The 22,040-nt window shown below is 36.2% G+C and overlaps 2 protein-coding genes across 4 annotated transcripts in view; both read right to left on the bottom strand.

The window, feature by feature from the left end:
• The window catches only part of slco5a1b (solute carrier organic anion transporter family member 5A1b), a 30,572-nt gene extending 15,027 nt beyond the window's left edge, over positions 1 to 15,545 (bottom strand). For both annotated transcript variants that reach the window (XR_014530852.1, XM_083525617.1), the window contains exons 1-8: positions 15,225 to 15,545; positions 12,059 to 12,109; positions 8,396 to 8,509; positions 7,099 to 7,189; positions 5,432 to 5,552; positions 3,446 to 3,770; positions 1,122 to 1,433; positions 975 to 1,018 (exon numbers count right to left, since the gene is read on the bottom strand). Coding sequence is in view for 1 of the 2 variants with exons in the window: in XM_083525617.1 (XP_083381743.1) it covers positions 975 to 1,018; positions 1,122 to 1,433; positions 3,446 to 3,770; positions 5,432 to 5,552; positions 7,099 to 7,189; positions 8,396 to 8,509; positions 12,059 to 12,109; positions 15,225 to 15,318 (1,152 nt within the window). In the remaining variant the exon portion in view is untranslated. The remainder of the gene's footprint in view (positions 1 to 974; positions 1,019 to 1,121; positions 1,434 to 3,445; positions 3,771 to 5,431; positions 5,553 to 7,098; positions 7,190 to 8,395; positions 8,510 to 12,058; positions 12,110 to 15,224) is intronic.
• A 2,504-nt stretch (positions 15,546 to 18,049) lies between these two features.
• Positions 18,050 to 22,040, bottom strand: part of esyt2a (extended synaptotagmin-like protein 2a) — a 54,588-nt gene continuing 50,597 nt past the window's right edge. For both annotated transcript variants that reach the window (XM_083525632.1, XM_083525631.1), the window contains 4 exons: positions 20,274 to 20,405; positions 20,072 to 20,177; positions 19,539 to 19,588; positions 18,050 to 19,423 (listed from right to left, as the gene is read on the bottom strand). In XM_083525632.1, the coding sequence (XP_083381758.1) occupies positions 19,369 to 19,423; positions 19,539 to 19,588; positions 20,072 to 20,177; positions 20,274 to 20,405 (343 nt within the window). In that variant the 3' untranslated portion in view covers positions 18,050 to 19,368. The remainder of the gene's footprint in view (positions 19,424 to 19,538; positions 19,589 to 20,071; positions 20,178 to 20,273; positions 20,406 to 22,040) is intronic.

The following is a 22,040-nucleotide window of genomic DNA, read 5'->3' as shown; positions in this document are numbered from 1 at the left end:
AATTCACATTGTGCCATTGTGAGGTGATTAGCAACTGTATTCACGTCACCGCTCTGTGGTTTTAATGTTAGAGCAGACAGGTGTACTGTACATGACGATAAAACATCACCAACTATAATACCAGCATTAAAAATTCAGGACCTTCAGTATCTATTAAGGCCTCCCTATTAGATTAACATTCTATATGCTATTGTATATTGCCCTGTAAGCTTACAATGTGTACAATGTACATCATCTGTGCATGCTGTATGGATGAATGTACTGTAATTACATCTATTATAGATTAAAAAGATTGTAGCCATTGGCAAGATATATTATTGTCTTCTTGCTGTTTGCCATTCTGAAACATACACTAAAACTTTCTTTCGGCTTCTCCCATTAGGGGTCGCCACAGCGGACCATCCGCATGTTTGATTTGTCACATGTTTTTACGCTGGATGCCCTTCCTAACTCAACCCTCCCCATTTATCCGGGCTTGGGACCAGCACTAAGGCTTGTGCTGGGGTTGGTTCCCTGACCAGGGATCGAACCCGGGCCGCAGCGGTGAGAGCGCCGCATCCTAACCACTAGACCACCAGGGAACCATACACTATAAGGTTAAATGTTTGAGTTCACTAATATTACATCCATATATGCTTTATGAACATCCACTCCAGATATATCACCCCACTCCTCCTTTAGTGAGATCAGGCACTGATGTGAGGTTGAGGTTATGGATTTATAAACCATTTGAGTTCTGCCCCTCCAAACTATGTGTTATTGGGGATCACTTTGTGCACAAGTGCAGTGTCATGTTGGAACATGTATGAGAATTGTAATTCCAGTGAACTCACAAAGATGTTTTGTACAATTATGTGCTTCTCAAATATGTGGCAACAACTTTTGGAGGAACTATGCATAGTGGTCACAATGATTTATCATGATCAATTATTGAGCATATCAGAAAATGATAGCAAAGACATAAATATAAATACCTTATGGTCCACATTAGATCTCTCCTCCTTCCTGTTTAGTCCCCCTGCACAGAATGTTGAGCACAACGTGATACATAGTTTAAAAAAGAATATATTAAAAACATTATATACTACAATTAATATTTTATTAACATCCTAGACATGTACCTGATGATGACATGGCCTCAGATATTTGACTGATTGGGGAATCTTTGCTTTCTGACTCTGAGGTGTTTTCATTCCATAAGTCTACTCCTGGCTGCTGATCATCAGGTGGAAGTTCTCTAATTTCCTGGTCTTCATTTTGCAGGTCTTCTGTTTGCAGGTCTCGGGGTCTGTATGCCTTTTCCGTTTGCTTCTCCACTACCTGCAGAGCATCAGCTATAAGAGAGGCCAGCTGGTCCAGATCTGCTGCGCTCAAACTCTTCACGTCTACATTATGCCTTCCTACATTGTGTAGGACATTTCGGATAAAGGTCTCTGTAAACAGCAAAACCAAGAGGCACATTGTTGCAAAAAAAACAAAAAAAAAACAAGAAATATCTAGGAGCAACATATAGGCTAAATTTAAGCTTAAGCAACATACACTATATGGACAAAAGTATTGGGACACCTGACCTTTCCTGCCATATGTGATTCTTCTTCAAGCTGTTGCCACAAAGCTGGAGGCACACAATTGTATAGAATGTCTTTGGATGCAGTTAATAAAATATTTAGTTTACTTGAATTCGGAAACAAAGTGTACTCCATTAAGATATAGTTTACATGATTCGGTAGATCTTAAATGGCCTGCTAAAGAGCTCTGATCTCAACAGTACTGAACACTTTAGGTATGATTTGGAACACTGCACTCCAGGCCTTCTCACCTACAGCAGTACCTGACTTTACTAACGCCCCTGTGGCTGATGAACACAAATATTCAAAAGAAAACTCCAAAATCTAATGGAACATCTTCCCAGAGGAGTGGAAGGAAATAGAAGAGCAAATTGGTACTAAATGTGTAATGTGATGCTCAAAAAGCACATTCCATACTTATGACCAGGTGTCTGCAAACTTTTGGCAATAGAATGTATATAACTTTTTTTTTTTTTTTTTTTATCAAACCCTGTTCCCATTCTCCTGTGAGCTCCTCTATCATAAAACAGCTACCAACTAAAGAACTATTTCACTACATCACATGTATCATATGTAATAAGCATGTGATAAAAAACCCTCAAAACTCAAAGCCAATATACACTATGGACAAATATAATGAAATACCTGTTAATTCCAGTAAAAATTCCATAATTTTACAGCTTTTGTACCCATACAGTTGGTGTACCTGCTAATAGCCAATAAGTGAAGCTGCAAGGTAATTATAGCAGATAAACTGATATATACTGTACGAACAAAAGTACTGGGACACCATAAGTAGTTCTTCTCCATATTACCACTATGTTGGAGGCATAAAAAATTACATTTTCCCTTTTCTTGAACTTTGAGACCCAAACATGTTCCAGCATGACAATGATCTCCACACAAAGTCAGCTTCATGAAGATATGGTTTACGTGGTGTTGAAGTGAAAGATCTTGAATGACTTGCTATAGAGATCTGACCTCAACAATACTGAACACCTTTAGGATGAATTCAAAACCTTTGGGACCCAAACCTGTCCCAGCATTGCAATGCCCCTATACTATGATTTGCATGGTGTTGGAATGAAAACCCTTAAGTGGTTTGCTCTAGAGCTCTGACCTTAACCCTACTGAATACCTTTGGAATGAACTTAAAGCCTGGTGCACCTCAGGAATACTCACCCTACACCGGTAACTGACTTTACAAACACCTTTGTGGTTGAATTATTACAAATCTCCACACTTACACTCCAAACTCCAGTAAGGGGCAACTCCCCAGAAGAGTGTAGGTTATTATAACAGCAATTAGCTATTAGATGTTCAAAAAGCATAGAATCTTATGGTCAGATGTCCACAAACTTTGTCCATAAAGTGTCTGCTTCCTCCAGGAAAAAAGACTGCTCATGTAAATTCTTGGTGGAAAGACCCTCAAAGGGACATCATATTTTGCCCCTTACAATTACACGAGCTCACAAATGCCCACAATTGATTAGTGACACTGAGATTGATTGAATGAATATCCCTTCTACCCAGTGAGCATAGACAATTTTTCTCCCGTAGTCCCATGAATGAATCTGAACCAATTAAAACTTAAAAAAACTTTTTTTTAATTAAATAAAAAAAAATCTTAGACATTAAAATGCTCTCGCTGTTTGAGTGATTCAGTCTTATCCAGCATGCAAAGCATAATTCCATTTACAGTTTAGAATTAATATGACCATATCTATTAGTCATGTTATGCTCAAAACAATTAATTTTCTGTTAATAAAATAAAATGTAATTAGTATTCAGTTTTCTACACTATATATAATTAAATGGTATGTACAAATGTATACACTGATCAACCTATAATAAATTACAAAAGAAACCCATCATACCATCTACTGGAGTCAGTGGTTCTTTGACAAGCGAATGCGAGGATCCACCTTTTGGGACTACTGGTTCTGATTTAGGTCTACCTCTCTGCCAGGATGCCATTTTTTGAGACACGTACTGCTTTAGGGCAGTAAGAGCGAAGTCTGTACCGTCCTGCTGTCTTTGTGCGTTGTACATTTTGTCACTCTGATAGCGAGTAAGGTCAGGGAATGAAGCTTTCTTATACAGTGAATCTGGAGTGAACTCGGGTGGGATCGAGCTGAATTTATTGTTTGGTTTTCCCAAACGATAATACGCCGGGGGTATAGAAGACTTCATTTTGGTAACCTGTAGATACAAAACTTAATAAGTAAACTGGTGATTTTTTAAAAACGTCTTAATGATCAGACACAGAAATATGTACACACCAATCACATCCACTAAAACTTACAGTATAACCACAGTATATATCAGGGGTGTAACGGTACAAATAATTTACGGTTCGGTACGTACCTCGGTTTTTATGTCGCGGTTCGGTACAGTTAGGGGAAGAAATGCAAAACATAAAATTGCTTGTCATTTTTTAAAAATGCAGTTTATTATTATTATTAACATTTGTGATCCATATTTGGATACTCTTCATTTTTAAATAAAAATGCCTGCTTGGTTAAATAATATATAAAATCATATTTTATAATATTTTATAAAAATTTAATAAATCAAATTAATGCAATACACTTTTTTATTATATTGATTAAACTGAGTAATCATTTAAATTGGCACAAATAAAATTAATTAAATTAAGTTAAATACATGGAAAAAATGTAATTAAATAGTTTACATTTGTTAGACCCCATTTGGGTAATACAGTTGTGTGTGTGTGTGTGTGTGTGTGTGTGTGTGTGTGTGTGTGTGTGTGTGTGTGTGTGTGTGTGTGTGTGTATTCACATTTTATATGAAATTTTTTAAAGATATGTTCAACTTAACTGTCCTACTTTTTTTTAGCATACTTTAACAAATGTCTTTATTCCTTCCATCCTTCATTTGTTCACAACCGCAATACGCGAAATTGTCAGGATTTTCTCCTTTTAAGAGAAATTCTTGAAGCTGGACATGAAACACTAAAGAATCCATAGCGCTAGCTTTAGCCGCTAACCAGAAAGTGGCTATCGGCTAACGCTAGCGCTAGATTTAAGATTCAAGATTTAAGATTTTTTTTATTTGTCACACACATATGCAGGATAAAACCTGCAGTAAAATGGAAAGTATTAGCCACTAGCCACTTCCTTTTTAATCTTCCTGATTGATTCATTCATGTAGAAAAGATTTTCGGTATGGACTGAGTATCTACAGTGACACTGCCCTAACTGTAGTGTCTTATTTTTTATACCCCTGGCATTGTTGTGTTTTCAAGTTTAAAAATAATTGTAAAAATGCGTTTGAAGTGTGAGGTGGACACTAAACATGGTGGACACGTGTACCGTTACACCCCTAGTATATACTAATATTATTACAATATTTCCATTCTGTTTTCGGTTCACGTTGTGGGTCAAAAATTTGTGGCATCTGAAACTGGAACTCAACACCAAAACTTTGGAATATTTGATAGTGCTGACTAGACACAATTGAACCAGTTCTGGAAATGTACTGGTTACTCTCTCCCGTCTGACACAACTATTAACATAGTTAAAAAAGTGTGAAGACCCCGGAACAATGTACAGTATACCGTGACCTCATGTTGGATTCTGTGTCTGATTTAATACATAAGCATTAAATAATATACTCATTTTATCATAGATTGGATATAATCTATATCTGTAATATTATATTGTTGTTAGTGACTTGTTACAGTCAAAATGTATCAAATACATACAGTATATTTAGAAAAGCCAACAATTGGAGAAACACTAAGAGCTAACAAATAACAAACTGCTTAGCAAACAATGAAAACTGAAATATGTGTCCCAAATACAAGACATTAATAATATTAAAAGATAAAAGCGCCTTACCTGACCATCTAGTTTAGGCCTCAGACTTAGGTTCAGCAAATACTTCTGCAGACTTTTGCTAAGTTTCTCTTCCAAAGATTTCAGTCTGTCATCTTCCACAGCTGCTGTCTGTACCATTGGTCTGCATATTAATGAACATTTCAGCATTATCATCCCTGGCATAAAAATGGGCATTAGTATTTGTTTATTGATGATATGCTCAAGAGATGATTGAGAGAAGATGATTCTTGTGATTTTATCACAAGTCAGGAGCCTGCAGCTACCAGAAGCAGTTGGGTTGAACACAGCACACAAATTCACAGCAAGCTACAAAGTGAAAGAAGAAATAATAACAGCAGGGGAGCTGCTGCAATGTAGTGAGGACTTCTTCTATATTTGTTGTAATCATTTTAGAGCTATCCAGAAATCTTTTCCAACCCAGACAGCCTATTAGCTAAGATTGGCATAGACTCTATTTGGCGGTTTTGTGGACAGCTGACCATCACGTCCATGCGCCAAAATGTTGCTACAAAGTTCGAATCACGCTATTAGGCATTTTTGTGGGCTGGTGCATCTCAATTTTAATTCAGTGTAATGAAGAGATACGAACCTGTTCCAGCAGGACAATGTGCACAAAGGGAGCTCCATAAAAACATGGTTTGCCATAGTTGATGTGGAAGAACTAAAGTGTCCTGTGCAGAGAGCTCACCTCAACACCACTGAACAGTTTGGGATCAAATTAAACGCTAACTGCACCTCCTCAGTGCCTGGCATTAATATTTCTCTTGTGGTTGAATGGGTACATTCCTATAGCCATAGTTTAAAATGTATCTGAAATATTGCCACTTATGAATTCAATTTAATCCATTTTTAATAGTATAGCGCTTTTACCATCTACATTGTCTCAAAGCAACGTTGCACAGATAAAGAGATTCTAAAGTTGTATAAAAGAATGTATAAGTTTAATGCCTATAAATTTGTTACTTAGAATTTTAAAAGTTAATCCCTATAAAAAAGTGTCCCTGATATGGAATGAGGAAGAAACCTTCAAATGAACTGGACTCAAAATGGAACCCATCCTTATATAACTGCTTATATACTTTACAACCGCTCTGTGATGTTAAAAAGCACTATACAAATGTAATTATATTGAATGTAATTAAATTGAACTGAACTGAATTGAATTGAATTGAATATGGGTGGCACCAAAAGTTCAATCATTACAGTTCCATCATTGTTCAGTGTACTGTTCAGTAGGTGTTCAGGCAAAATGTAGTCTTAAACCATTATAGCAGGTAGTTAAAATATTAATTACAGTCCAAATCCAGTCTCAAAGTTGGAACCATCACCAGCTGCACAAGTCTCGAATTGAAGAGGAAACAGCATAGGGTTTACAAAAACTGGAATGCAATGTTTAAGCACATATAGGTGTGATGATCATTGGTACAACATTTGTTTGGCCATATAATATAATGTATAGAATCTGCCATAAATCTGTAGTTCAGCAGCTGACACATGGTCATGCAAAGTACAAGTTCTTGCACAGCTACACAGATAATATACAACATGAATATGCACAACATCCAGCTTAATATGTGCTGCTGAGGAGTTTTGAACAGAAAGTTTGAACATGTATTAGGTTGTTTGCCATTTGGTTTTTTAGTTTTATGTTTGTCCGAATCAAATACCTTGAGTCAGGTGGTGACAAGGGGATCCTGTGTAGTTTGGAAAATTCTTTCGACAGGACCTGCTGAGTGACATCATCTTGCCATGACAGACCTGGAGAAGACCACAAAGACAGCTAATAGTGATTTTATTCAAATCCCACTGCTCAGTGTGATTGGTTTCCTTGAATATTCTTGCTCATTTGCTCTGGGAATTCTGAGAATTATTTAAAAAATGCATAGATATGTGTTACACTTTGTAATTGAACTTGAAGAGAACCAAATGTTCATGGCCAAAGTTTCAAGTTTTAACCATAATCTTTCTGATTAAAGTTTTCAAAGTAGTGTATTTGCATGCTGGATTATTTTTCACCTAAACTGCTTACAATTTCTCCCAGTTTTAAGCATTTCCACCCACTCGTTCACGCCATCACAGGCTGTGATTGGCTGGTGTTGCTCTAATTGTCAGAGGAGATAATCCCATTATTCTTTTCATCAAAAGAGTAGGATCAGTTGTGCTTTCTTGGACACTCTGTCACAACTAACTGTGGTGTTGTTGTGATTTTAACTTTCATTCCATCAATACAGATGTGGAGTGCAGCTGAATCCTATATGCACTTTTTTCAGAAAATAATACGTGTTGTGCTTCGCGGAATGTCCACCAGATGGCGCATAGAACAACATACTCAATGTACAGGCCAAATTGCATGTAAACATTTTTCATTTATTCTGATAATTTATTAGTCTGATAAATAATTAACTGCATTCAATTCAATGTTGTGACACGTGTATTTAATATGGTAATACGGACATAAAAAATCTATTTACATGAGTTCATGAGTGTAAAGCAGATTCGATTTGTAAACGATTGATTGCGCTGGTACTGCATGGTATTCGGAAGATCACGCGTACAGTGGGCTACACAACTGTGCATTTATGATATTCAATAAAATAACTAATCATGTTTAACTTGATTTAGTTGCTAAAGTTATTTTACATACCATCTCATTATTTCAATTTATTGATTTATTTATATCAAAAGCTGTTCTACTGCGCCTCTTGGGCAAAGATTTTTTGTCTCATGTATCGTAGGCGACCGCAATCATGAAAATGTAAAGTAATAGCTTTATCCTACATTACAGATGCATTTCCAATGATTGTACATTGTCTAACTCCTATATTTCATTCAAATTCTATTTTCCACTCTGCTATGAGAAGTGAAACTGACACCCTTCAGCCGATGTGGGTATGTGGAAATAATGCAGTATAGAATGGTATTTAGATGAAAAGAACAGAAATCACTCAATTCGAACATACGTACCTCGAAGCGAAAGTTTCAAGAGAAGCGTACGGAACCTCTGCAGGATCGCTGGTGTGATATCGTATGTGTACGCATCCACTCCCATCATCATCTGACAATGGCCGAGCATGCCATCTGCAAAACAATGGCAATGTCAGACACCTAAATCCTGATGAAAACAAAGTGAGATCTCACTCATGGATGGGTGTTGACCTGCAGAGTTCAGGATTATCGCTTGATTAAAACATCTGCTTGAAATCATTAGCTAATTACTAAAGTCTTCATAATTCTTTATCATGATTACAGCATTATAGTGATTTTATTACAATGTTCTTAGGCACAAGGCTTAGTTTGGATTGGAAGATTAAATCCTATATTCAGTAAATAATTTCATAATTATATATAATCATCTTTAAATGAATCGTTTTTTTAACTACATCTCAGCATAAAAAAAAATGTCATTACTGGCAAATTGCTGTTGCAAATAAATATACATTATACAATCGTTTCTGTTATAATCAACTGATAAAAGTGCATTAAATAATTGACTATATAATTACTATTTCTAGGTACCTCCACCATTACAATAGCAGTACTAGTTCTCAAAGCGTAACTGTATATTTATATTGTGATGAAACTGTCCATTAAACACAGCATTAGCATTTATTAAATAAATATAGATCGAAATATAGCAGCTAATTGCATCAGTTGTTAAATTGATATAAAATTATTTTTACACTTGTGTTACACCATGCAGAATATTTTACTGGGAGTACAGTCATTGTTATCCTATCATATATTTAAGGCTTTTGTACCTATATGGTTGGTGTAAAACATTGATGGACGACGTATACAAACGATGTAGTTGAGTTAAAGCTGAGACACTAAAATATTACTCCAGTAAAAGAAATAAATGCTCCCTTTAAACTTTCACTTAAGTAAAATGATTTGCCTTTAAATGCATTTATAAGTCATCATTATATTTTTATTAATAAATGTCATTATTTCAACATAAAACTCCATGAAAACAATTCACTATACGTTTTTTTTATCGTTTTTTTATCAGCCAAACTAATTAGTTTTGTGGCAAATGCAATCACACGATAAAGCGGGGATACGAGATTTGAAACTACGGTAAAGCGGAGGATTACTGTACTATTATTTATCATGACTATAATGTTCCTATAATTTTTTTTGTCATACGACTCTTGCTTTATCGAGTCAGTGTATGTGAAAATACTTTTTTTTTTTGTTACCGTCTTTTCAACTACTAAAAAATATCACGCAAATAAGGCCACGGATGTTGCGGCAAGTGAGAGTCAGGAGTTTCTTCCATCATATGTTACACACAAAATGTGCTGCTTGCTGGTGAACTGAAGCTGAACTGTATGCTAAGTAGATCCATTCCTAACATCAATTAAAACAAGTTGGTGTCTTGCTGTGTTCTTGAGCAGTTAAGTTTTTATTCACTCATAAATAAAAAGGAACGGCAGATTTTGCAAATGTAGTTTGTAAAAAGTGAAACTTTGACTTTGAAATTTAAAATTAAAGTTAAAGTCTCCCCAAATGCACTTCAGTTAAATAGAGATGCATGAAAAGCTGCTAATATACAGTAATGAACCACTGGTGGTCAAACATACAAATAAACTGATATACCCTATTTATAGAAATGTATTGGGACACCTGACTTTTCCAGTCATATGTGGTTCCTCACCAAACTGTTACCATAAAGTTGGAGGCACACAATTGTATACAATGCATTTGCATTTGGTAGCATTCAATTTTCCCTGCACTTGAACTAAGAGATCACAACTTGTAACTGTATAGAGCATTGATCTCAACACTATTAAACACCTTTGGGATCAATTGGAACACTGACCCAGGCCTCCTCACCTCACCTACATAAGTACCTGACTTTACTAACACCCTTGTAGCTGAATGAACACAAATCTCCACAAGCACACGCAAACAATGTGGAAAAATGCAGTTTTATTATCATTAACAGCAAATGTGGACTAAAGCACATACCAATCATATAGTCTGGTGTCCACAAACTTTTGCCCTTTTGGTGTACACTTCCATTTCCAATGTTTACATTCCTTTCATTTTATGTCTTTATTCTTGACCGTACAGTATCTTAGGATTCAGATCAAATGCTGCTGTCTGACTGAGCCAGTCATTTTATATATGTTTTTTTATTGTAGTATCAATTATTTGTTATCTGGAAAGTGAGAAACTTTGCCACCTGACTCCTTTTGCCTTTGTTTGTCACTTGCCAATTCTTCACAAAGTCTTGAACAGGAAATGAGCAACAGAGCAGAGGCAACATTGTATAATATTATAAAGGAATTTCGAAGTCAAATCTCTTACGTTTTACAAACTACATTTTGCACACAGCAAGCCACCAATCACGGTCGAGCACGGTCTCTGTTTTGAACTTGTTTTTAATTGTCACTTGATGGTATCTACTTATCGCCATCATACAGTTCAGCATCAGTTTAACTGCAAGCAGAACGTTTTGAGAGGAATAAATGATGGAAGAAACTCCTCACAACACACATGGTCTTATTTGTGCAATTATTTTGGAGTAGTTGAAAAGAAGGTTTTGGGCTCTTGATCATTTTAATAGATATCAGTGTTTGATATTTAATCGTGATTAATCGCATCTTAATCGCTAAACTAAAAGACGAAGGTGAAGCTGGAGGTAGCCGAGCTGAAGATGCTGAGATTTTCATTGGGAGTTGGATGGACAGGATTGGAAACAAGTTTATTAGAGGAGAAGAATCACACATTTTTATCTGCTCTAATTGTACCTTAAATTAATACTTTTCAAGTTTCTAATCAACATTGGCATGGACAAATATGGATGCTTTATGCAAATGTATGTTTATTACTAGTGAAACTAAACTCAACAGTGGGTATGAAGACAAAATATTCTTGTAAATGAAAATCATCAGGACACCATCAGGACACCAAACAGGACTTTTTCCGTGTTTCCACACGGACAGTTTTAATTGCCGGAATCGTGCATCATGGCGGATTTTTTCATGTGCTTGATTTGAGACTTGGCGCATCAGTAAAACAAATGTTTAGTAATTATGTAAAAACTAAAATTAAAACAATAAAAAATTATTTATTTTTATTAAATAAATTAATAAATAAAAATGTAAAAGTTTATTTCTCTATTGTTTTATATCTGAGCAAGAAAGAACATTGTGAAGAAATGTGTTGCGTTGAAGGTTTTAATTTGGCCTCTTTTATATTAATTTTTTAATATTTTTAATTAAAACATAAAAAATAAAATGATAATAAAATCGTCAAACAGAAACGCATTAATCGCGCATTAATAAAACGAGTGGCGTTAAAATTAATTCATGTTAACTCGGTATTAACGCGTTAATTTTACAGCCCTAATGAATAGATCGGTGTGCTAAAAGTCAAATTACAGTCTTTTCACATAAACTGAGTTGATTAAGCAAAGACTCTTGTGACAAAAATAATAATAGAACATTATAGCCATAATAAATAATAGTAGTTTGGATACTTAAGTTCATTTTAATACAAATAATTTTGTACTTTACTTACATTTTTAAGTTTATCTCTACTTTAACTCAGCTACATGCTACATGATGTTCGTCCACCACTGACATCAATGATCTATAGTAGAGACTGTGGAGGTCTTACCATTGACACAAATCTCATAGTTCACACACAGATTCTTCTCAAACAGGCAACCTGATGAAAGAAAAGAGTACCTTTCAGTGCAGAAGGATCAGGAATATAGTACACGTAAGTGTGGACTTGGAAGAAGACACTGTCTCAGGGTAATGTCAGAGTAAGGACAGGTGAATATGTGTACAGTTCAATGCTAATACTGCAAATATATGACTGTATGCAATTGCAGGGACACACACATACAAGCAAATGCTTAGAAAGCCTTCTGCATAGATTTGGTGCTTTAAAAACATCTGTTATTACATCTATTCTGAGTCTGATTTCGATTCTGATTCTATAACACGTCTACATCACTGAACACATGTCCATGATTCATTTTGTTTAATTGAAACTAGTGCAAAGTTCATGTTTTATTATATGCTACTATGAGTCTAAACAGATCACACAAAGACCATGTCTATATATGAACATACAGTATAGAACAATACTATAGAAATAAAAGTTGGATATATTTTAGAGTAGTCAATCTGCAGCTTGTACAGCAGTACAGATTACCCGTCCTCGGATTTGTTTACTTGTCTAAATAACTGCCATCAAATGTGAGTATACAACCTAAGTGATAACAGCTGTGTGTCGCTTAACCATGTCCCATTCATCATGTTTATGTTTCTGTCTGCTTGACAGGACCATACAAATTTGTGTATCTTGTATTAGCAGTTCAAATTTGGTGCTTTGGGTACAATTCTCTCATACTGACCACTCGATGTTCAACATGGCACCTCATGGCAGAGACTCTCTGAGGATTTGAGAATTAGAATTGTTGCTTTCCACAAATATGGCCAAGGCTTTAAGAAGTTCAGTAACACCCTGAAACTGAGTTACAGTACAGTGGCGAGGGTCATACAGAGGTTTTCCAAGATGGTTTCCACTCGGAACAAGTCTTGCAGGAGTCTAAGAAATCAAGTCATTGTGCTGTGCATCAGGTGCAGAAGCTGCTTTGCAGAAGCGGAAGGTCCGCTTGTAAGTGCTCAGACTATACGCCACACACTGCAACAAGTCGGTTTGCATGGCCGTAGTTCCAGAAGGAAACCTCTTTTGAAGCTGGCTTACAAGAAACCTTGCAAACAGTTTGTTGGAGGCAATCTGTCAAAGAGGATAAATTACTGGAACCATGTCCTGTGGTCTGATAAGACAACTTGTTTGGCTCAGATGATCTCCAGCATGTGTGGTGACACCCTTGTGAGATGTACCAAAAAAAATTAGTTTTGCCTACAGTCAAGCATGGTGGTGGTAACATCATGGTCTGGGGCTGCATGAGTGCTGCTGGTACTGAGGAGCTGCGGTGTGTTGAGGGAAACATGGATTCCAACATGTAATGTGACATTCTGAAGCAGAACAAGATGCCCTCAATTCAGAAAGTGGGCAGAACAGTTTTCCAACATGATAACAACCCAGAACACACCGCCAAGAGGACAACTGCCACGGGGCTAACATCCAGCAGCTCTGTGATGACATTATAGAGGAGTGGAAGAGGATCCCAGCAACAACCTGTGCAGCTCTGTTGAATTCCATGCCCAGGAGGATTAAGGCGGTGGAAGATATCAATGGTGCTCACACAAAATATTGACACTTTGGACACAGTTTTGACATGTTTACTTAGGGTGTACTCACTTTTGTTGCCAGTTGTTTTGACAATAATGGCTGTATGTGAAGTTGTTTTCAGAGGACAGTAAATCTATACTGCTATTCGAGGGACACATTGATTACTTTAAAATATATCCCATTTTAATTTCTATCGTATTGTCCCTTGAGAAGATATACTTAAATGTTTGGAATATTTGAAAAAACACACAAAAAAACATTTAAATTAAACCTGAAATCAACCTAAAAATGAAAAACAATATTTCATAGCATATATTGCAAATGCTTTGTGTTTCTATTGTAATTTTTTGTGATTCCTGTAACAAGATATCAAAACTATTATTATTATTAATAATATTATTATTATTATTATTATTATGGTGGTGTTTTCTATCATTTTACCTTTAAAATACAATACAATTTTACACTAGAACAAATTCAGTTGATGGAACCACCTGGATTGATTATGCAATCAGTTGGAAAATGATTTCCATGCAGCGATAAACGCTATTGTGGAGCATTTGGCTAAAATGTGTGATTCCCTAATTACATCCTTCAGCAGTTGGATCTTAAATCAGTCCCAACAAAAGTGCAAAATGTAATATAACAGCAACAGGCAAATATAAAAGACCTATATTTCAGTGTTCATTTCTGTGCCATGTTCTAAAAAGAACACACCAGGAAGCTATTTGTGGAAACAAGTGCCCACCTTCTATCACAAGCCATCTCAATGAATTAAGGATGCTCAAAGCAGTTGCTATGGTAACAAGATGCCCTATTGACAGGGTAACCTTTAGAACAGCTTGAATCTCGTTTTCTCGCACGCACACACACACACACACACACGCGCGCGCGCGCACATGCATACAAACACTTGTTTAGTAACAAAAATGGCTTCCCATATAGTAATGTACATTTCAGTCAGCTGAGATTTTACCCAGACTTAAATCCCACTTTATGAGAATTTATTATAAAACATCTGCATAATTTATATGCAGACATTGAAAAAAAAAAACAGGACAAAATCAAATGCCAGACACAAGGTCTTGTTGTTTTAGTGTGAAAATGTGTGCATGATAAGACATTTTATGTGTAAATACCCCTTAGTCACGTGTCCGATTTTCTTTCTATGCATGTAAAATGCATGTAATCTATTCTACCCTGATCATGTAATTAATGTAATAGTGACACTGATCACGTAATCTACTGACACTGATCTTCATCTCGACCTACATTACTGTCCACTAACGATGAATATGTTAACTGGAGCTCACTCAAGATTATTCCTAGATGTCTGCATGAATAAAAATCATCTGGAGAACCTTGAAGCCTGTGTTGATTTAGCTGAACCATAAACCCCACACATCTCCTCTGATAAGCACGTACATAGGAGTCCATCTAGAAGAACCAACGCACGACCATCTTTAAAGCAGACCACAAATCTGATATACAAAATCCAACATGCAGAACCCTGAAATCAGAAATACTCGTTTTTTTTCTCCATCCTTTGCTCTGATCACCGTCGCACACCCACCGAATTTGCTCTCGGCCCTGGTGATGATCTGCACTTGGAGACCGAGAAGACACAGAAGCAGGTAGAGGGAATCCATTTCCTTCCTCTCATACATCCATGACACAAGCGCGGTTAAAAATCCATTCGTCTGGGTTTTTTCCGGATTCAGTGTATATATATATATTTATTGCTCCAGGGCGATATGCGGTGAAGAGAGAAATGAAGATGATGAGGATGATGAGGATGATGGTGATGATGGAGCGATTGACGTAAGAGGAGGAGGAGGGACGACGAGGAGACGCAGAAGCTGACAGCTCTCTTCCTGCAGGCCCTCCCTGACTCACTGTGACGTCAAACACACACACACACACACACACACACACACACACACACACACACACACACACACACACACACACACACACACACACACACACACACACACACACTGATATAATGCAGCTAATTAACCCAATGCTCATTTTTCTAGTATATTTTATTTTGCAATATATATATATATATATATATATATATATATATATATATATATATATATATATATATATATATAAAATATACTAGAAATATATATATATATATATATATATATATATATATATATATATATATTTTTTTTTTTTTTTTTTTTTTTTTTTTTATTATTATTATTATTATTATTTTTTGCAATAAATAAACAAATTAATTAATTATTTAGTTAATTAACTATTTATTTTCCCCCAACAAGGGGACCAGCCAAATGTCCCCACAGCCAAATCTTTACTACATCTACAGATGTTTGCAGACATCTGACCATAAGATTTTCATTCCACATTTAGTGCTTATTTGCTGTTATATTAACCGCCACTCTTCTGGGAAGATGGTCCACTAGATTTGTGGAGATTTGTGTGATATTTATTCAGGTTAGTTAGTCAGGTACTGAAGAAGGTGAGGCGATGAGGCCTGGGTTTTAATTCATCTCAAAGGTGTTTAATATGGTTGATGTCAGATCTCTATAGCAGATTACTCAAGATCTTTCACTCCAACTCACGTAAAGCAGATCTTTGTGAAGCTGGTTTTGTGCACAGGGGTATTGTCATGCTGGAACAGATTTGGGTCTCCTAGTTCAAGTGAAGGGAAAATGTCATGCAACCACATCCAAAGACACCCTATACAATTGTGTGCCTTCAGTTTTGTGGTAACACTTTGGGAAAGAACCACATATGGCTGGAAAAAACAGGTGTGAGCATATACTTTTATGCTTATAGTTTAGGAACAATCATCTCTCTCTCTCTCTCTCTCTCTCTCTCTCTCTCACACACACACACACACACACACACACACACACACACACACACACACACATTTCTAGAACCTCTGACTAAAGACACATACAGTATTTCAGGGACATACTGTAGTGTATCTGTTCCACCTACAACAATTTATCGTAGCGCTTATTTCATCCTTACACAGGAAAGTGCATAACAATTATATAAAAAAGATGTCATCTGATTCACTAAATGTGCATTCAAACGTTTCTATACGAGGTACAAAACCTCATGAGCCCAACATAAAAATGTAGCAGAACTCCGATATTCATATCTTAGATGTCAGTTGGTCAAACCCCCCACATATTTACAATATAACTAATTATAACGCACAACATATAAGTGGTTAGTCTTTTTTTTTTATTAACTTTTTTATTTAAATAGAACAAAAGCCAGTTTAGGCTTCTACGGTTTACTTACTGACTATTATTTTTGTTATTATATGCATACATTACAAAAAATAAAAAAGAAATTTGTATTTTTCCTAGTAGATTTTCATTCATTATATATTTATTTAGGGGAAAAAAGGCAGTGACATATGCAACTGTGGTTTTTAAGAACAGCCACCGTATGCACCACCAAAGTCATGCAATGATATGGATTTAAATTACCCAATGCAGCTTTAATTTTGGTTCCTTATACCTACTTGCCTAATGCTTAGGACCAATTTGCCCCGTTAGTACATTGTGGTTTTCTTGTCAGATACACAATGTTTTGGCGGGGCACTATTCAAATTTTTACACTAAAATTTAACCATGTCAAGAACTAATTTTACACACACACACACACACACACATATATATATGTGAACTAATTATATATTTATATATATATTATATATATTTCTTCTTTTTTTGCATGTTTGTCACACTTTAATGTTTCAGATCATCAAACTAATTTAAATATTGGTAAAAGATAATACAGGTGGACACAACATGCAGTTTTTTAATGAAGGTTTTTATTATTGAGGGAGAACAAAATCCAAAATGGCCCTGTGTGAAACAGTGTTGGCCCCCTAAACCTAAAACCTGGTTGGGCCCCCCTCAGCATCAACTGCAATCAAGCGTTTGTCATACTTGCATTGAGTCTGTTACAGCGCTGCGGAGGAATTTTGCTCCACTCATCTATGCAGAATTGTTGTAATTCAGCTACGAGAGTATCAAGTCGGACCTCCGACTTGCACTTGCTGAACGTGAAGAGGCTGAGATGAAAACCAGCACCTTTTAGCTTTAAAAATGGTGGATTTTTTAAAGTAATTGGGATTGTATTTGTCAGAGATGTAAAACGAGAGCAGTGCTACAGCCGATATACCAGTCTGTGGCGCTGTGTCAGCTTCTGCTAGAGCTTTATCAGGCGTGTCCCATCAAATGTTCACCCTAGAGCAGAATCAGGAGCCCTTGCGAAAATCATCTCCCTGCCGGCTTGTGAAGGTCTGGTGATGGAGAAGGCTTAGGTAACAACTTCAGCCTAAACAGCACTTCCAACCGACTTATGAATGAATAATAAAAGTCATGACAAAAATTTTACAAGGGTTTAAAGTTTATTGAGTCCCAGTTTCACAATAATGCTGCCATAAGAGCCACCTTTCTGCTGAACATGTGGTCGATTTGCTGCTAACCTTTTAACTAACCGTTAATGCTAATCTTCATGCTAATGAGTCTACTGCTAGTAATAGATTTGGTGGGTATAAGCAAGATCATGAAGTTGGCAAAATGGCACAGCCCCAGACTTTAGGTGTGATAGTGTTGTTTTGCTTTCAGACTGGGAAATGGTATGCATTATTTGTCTATCAAACCATGCGTCAGATGGCCTCGAGTGTTCCCTCATTTACAGCCTACTTAATTATTGTTAACAATATGGCTTGCTACAGTATTTAACGTCATAAATATGTGTTATGATGCCACAAATTTGCAGGGGCATGCAGTTGCCCTTTTGATACACCCAAGCACTAAGGCACATGAAAACTATATACACAGGCAAACAAACAACCCTGAAAGGAAAGCTCATTACAAATGAGCATGTCAACAGAATTTTGCTATTACATCACTCTACTCCTAATTCTGGCTGATGAACTCCCTTATCAATACCAACATATTAGAATGTGTCCCTGTCTGTTACAATGCTTACTGTAGGTCAGAGGACTTAAAGGGACAGCAGTAACCAGCAGGAGAGACTATGCTTTGGTTTGCATTTTTACAAACAAACAGTACTTTCTAAAGGCATTTGCAAGTCAGAAGTGAGCATATACATCATTGTAGAGATATATATAATAAAAAAAAAAAAAAAAAAAAAAAAAGGTAACCTTGTGTAAAATGTAAATTCCCATCAGTCTCCCCAAAACTCAATGCACACAAACACATTCGCCAGTGCAAAATGTCATACATGTCAAACTCGTACACAGTTATTGGTACATAATTAGTTCTGGACTTAACACACTTACGCATGAATAATATATACACACACTTTGGATGCGACTTCTGGTGTAAAAAATGAAAATAAAAAAATACATAATTCTGTATATTTATTTGACTTGCAATTTTTTTTATTTTCCATTGCTGAATTTTCCTCACACACACACCGTCCTATTGCACAAATTAAACCACGAGACCATAATGCAACCTGAGCAGCTGCACACTAAATCAGAACCAAAGCCTTATATTCTTTTAGCAGGTCGTCTAAATAAAAAAGAATCATCTTGATTAAAATTAATATTATACATATTTCATGTATATAATAGAAAATGTCCATCCAATAAAATTACAACACTTAAACATGGCTGACGTTTGTAGTCTGTGCAGATATTCCATGCAGGGAGTCCTGATTTTTGGCCAGCAGAAGGATCAGTGTTCTGATTGAACAGATGGCTTCCTCAGTCCATCCTCACTAAGTTCATGCCTAAAAAAACCGAAAACAATGATCACAACATTGTGATTTGTAAAATCTCGAGTTGAATTCTGCTTTTAGAGTTAACATCATAAAAAGAAAAACAACAAAAAAAAAAGAATCTCACCATTGTGTCCAGCTCCTTGATATGTCCTCTGATGTCAAATCCACAATCACCTGAGACAAAAAAAAAAACAGCAAAAAAAAAAAAAAACATTACTACTAGACCATCGAAAGTTTTATAGGTTTTGCCAATTAATCGGCACCGATAGTTGATTGCTTTAACTATCGTTATCGACAAAAATCCATACCGATAGTTTTTCCAGGTTGCATTATACAGTTCGAGGGCGGCCTCTCGAGGTAAATCACTATCACAATCACCACATGCTGTGTATTTAAAGTGTCTTTTAAAAAAAAAAACTTTTTTTATTCACTTTGGATATAGCTGTTTTAATTATTAAGTGTTACTTTTTGTTTATTTCAGTTAGCACATTTGAATAATCCAGTACTGTTTTTATTTCATGTTTCTTATAATGTTCAGTACTATTTTTCATTGTGTTATTTTTGTTTGTTTGTTTTATCTAGTATCCATTGAAATTTTTTCTTTTTAAGTGTATACGTAAAATCGTTAAAAACAAAATTCAGAAAATTTTGTCTCACCTTGCCAAGAAGACCTTTGTGTTTGGACAGAATTCCTCCTCCATTTTTCACTGCTACATCCAATGTTCTCCTGTGCAACTCCACCAGTGACACACTGAACTCTAATCTACACACACATGTAAACACCCAAGTTTTTAAGATTGATTAGCCATAATAATAATAATAAAAAAAAAAAAAGCAGAGTCAAAGGATTACAACTCACGTTTGGTCATAAACTGGGTTGGTGTTTTTCTTGATCGTTGCTGTTTTTCTACGTCCAGATCGCCGCTTGTCCGGGAGCAGATACAAACGCACGTAGGGGTCTGACCCACTGTCTGAGAATGAGATCAGATTCCTACAGACAGACAAACAAACAGGTCACACTGACTGCAATTTGTTGTCAATCCTAAGCTATGGACATTCAGCATCCCACTAAATATAGTTGTATCCAGAATAAACCCTGATATATGTGTAACATCATCACCAGGAGAAAACTCGTGCCGGTCCATGCAGACCATAATGGTTTGCGTGTATTTTCTACGAGTGTTTAATCCTGTGAGTGTGTGTAAAATGAATTTGTCTATATTAACATCCATTACTAGGTGAACCATCAAAGTACAAAGTACATCAGCAGACTGTACAGAGTTCTGGACCATACACAGCAGATCAGTGTATAATAGGGATGTGCATCTCCATATCTAAGGTAGATCAATTACACTGTATTGCTAAAGGTTTGTGGGCACATGACCATCACACACATATGGATTGGTCTTCGCCAATTTATTGGCACAAAGTTGAATGAAAAAAATCAACACAATACGTTTGTGTGCTTTAAGATTTCCTTTTACAGGAATCGGAGCAAATCTTAAAATATGTTACAGCATGACAGTGCAAAAAGCAAGGTCCAGGAAGTCTTGGGTTGCCAAAGTTGGAGTGTAAGCACTTAAATGGCCTGCACAGAGCTCAGACCATAACCTCATTGAACACCTCTGGCATGTATTCGAATGCAGAGTGTGCACCTGACCTTCTCTAGCCAATATCAGTGCCTGATGTACATCTCCATAACTGAGGCCGAGGTTATTCACTTCTCGATGCATAGCCACCGATATGATACATTAAAAGATACATATGAAGTAGCTACCCATGTGATAAGATATAATGCACTCCTGGGGCGATACGATTTTGATTTGATTCAACAAAATGCAATGGAAAAAATACGATGCTCCGCGATTTACAATGGAACAAATTAGAGCTGCATCAAATAATCAAGTAATCGATTTGTTGGACTGCTCAAGTTATAAGTTAGCGTGACGGCAAGAGAACGCAGCCGCCTGCGTAAAGGAAAAAGAAGACCACCCTGGTGTCACGGATGAAGGCGGAACATCAGCACGGGGAGTAAAAACTGTATAATCCTCATCATGTGAAAACGGTGTAGTTTAATCAAGTGTTATTGTGTAAACTGTTTGTTTGGTAACTTCGGGAAAGTTGCACTGGATCTGTTCTGTCGTGACTCGCGAGCATCAGGTTGCGCAATCAGCTTGCTCGCGACCTCGTGATGTATTTACGGTGCGAGCAAACGCTAAATCTAAACAGCAGCAAATGACAGCAGCAGTTAACGATCACATTTTTTTGTCACTGTTGTGGTTTTCAGGAAATGTTTATGCGTTTGTACACCAATGCATATTTTTTCCCTTTTTTTTTTTTTAAGCGGGTTAGCATGCTGTGTTTGTTTTAATGTTTGGAAATGTAATTTATGCACATATTTATTTAATTATTATACTAAACTATACATTTTTAAAGCATGGTGGTCAACTTGCCATCTGCAATTAGGATTAAAAACAATACGAATGGTGATTAACACGATTTACACCGTGCATACTCAAATGCTATTTTATTTTTTTATTTTTTACAGAAACAACCTAGCATGAGGGAATTTGTTCCATGGAGAGATCCCCCATGCACCCCTCAACAAGCAGCCACTATAAGCTTT

The sequence above is a fragment of the Silurus aristotelis genome (genome assembly GCF_946808225.1).
Source record: "Silurus aristotelis genome assembly, chromosome: 22".
In the NCBI taxonomy this organism is placed as follows: Eukaryota; Metazoa; Chordata; class Actinopteri; order Siluriformes; family Siluridae; genus Silurus; species Silurus aristotelis.
This window is presented reverse-complemented; position numbering and strand designations above follow the sequence as displayed.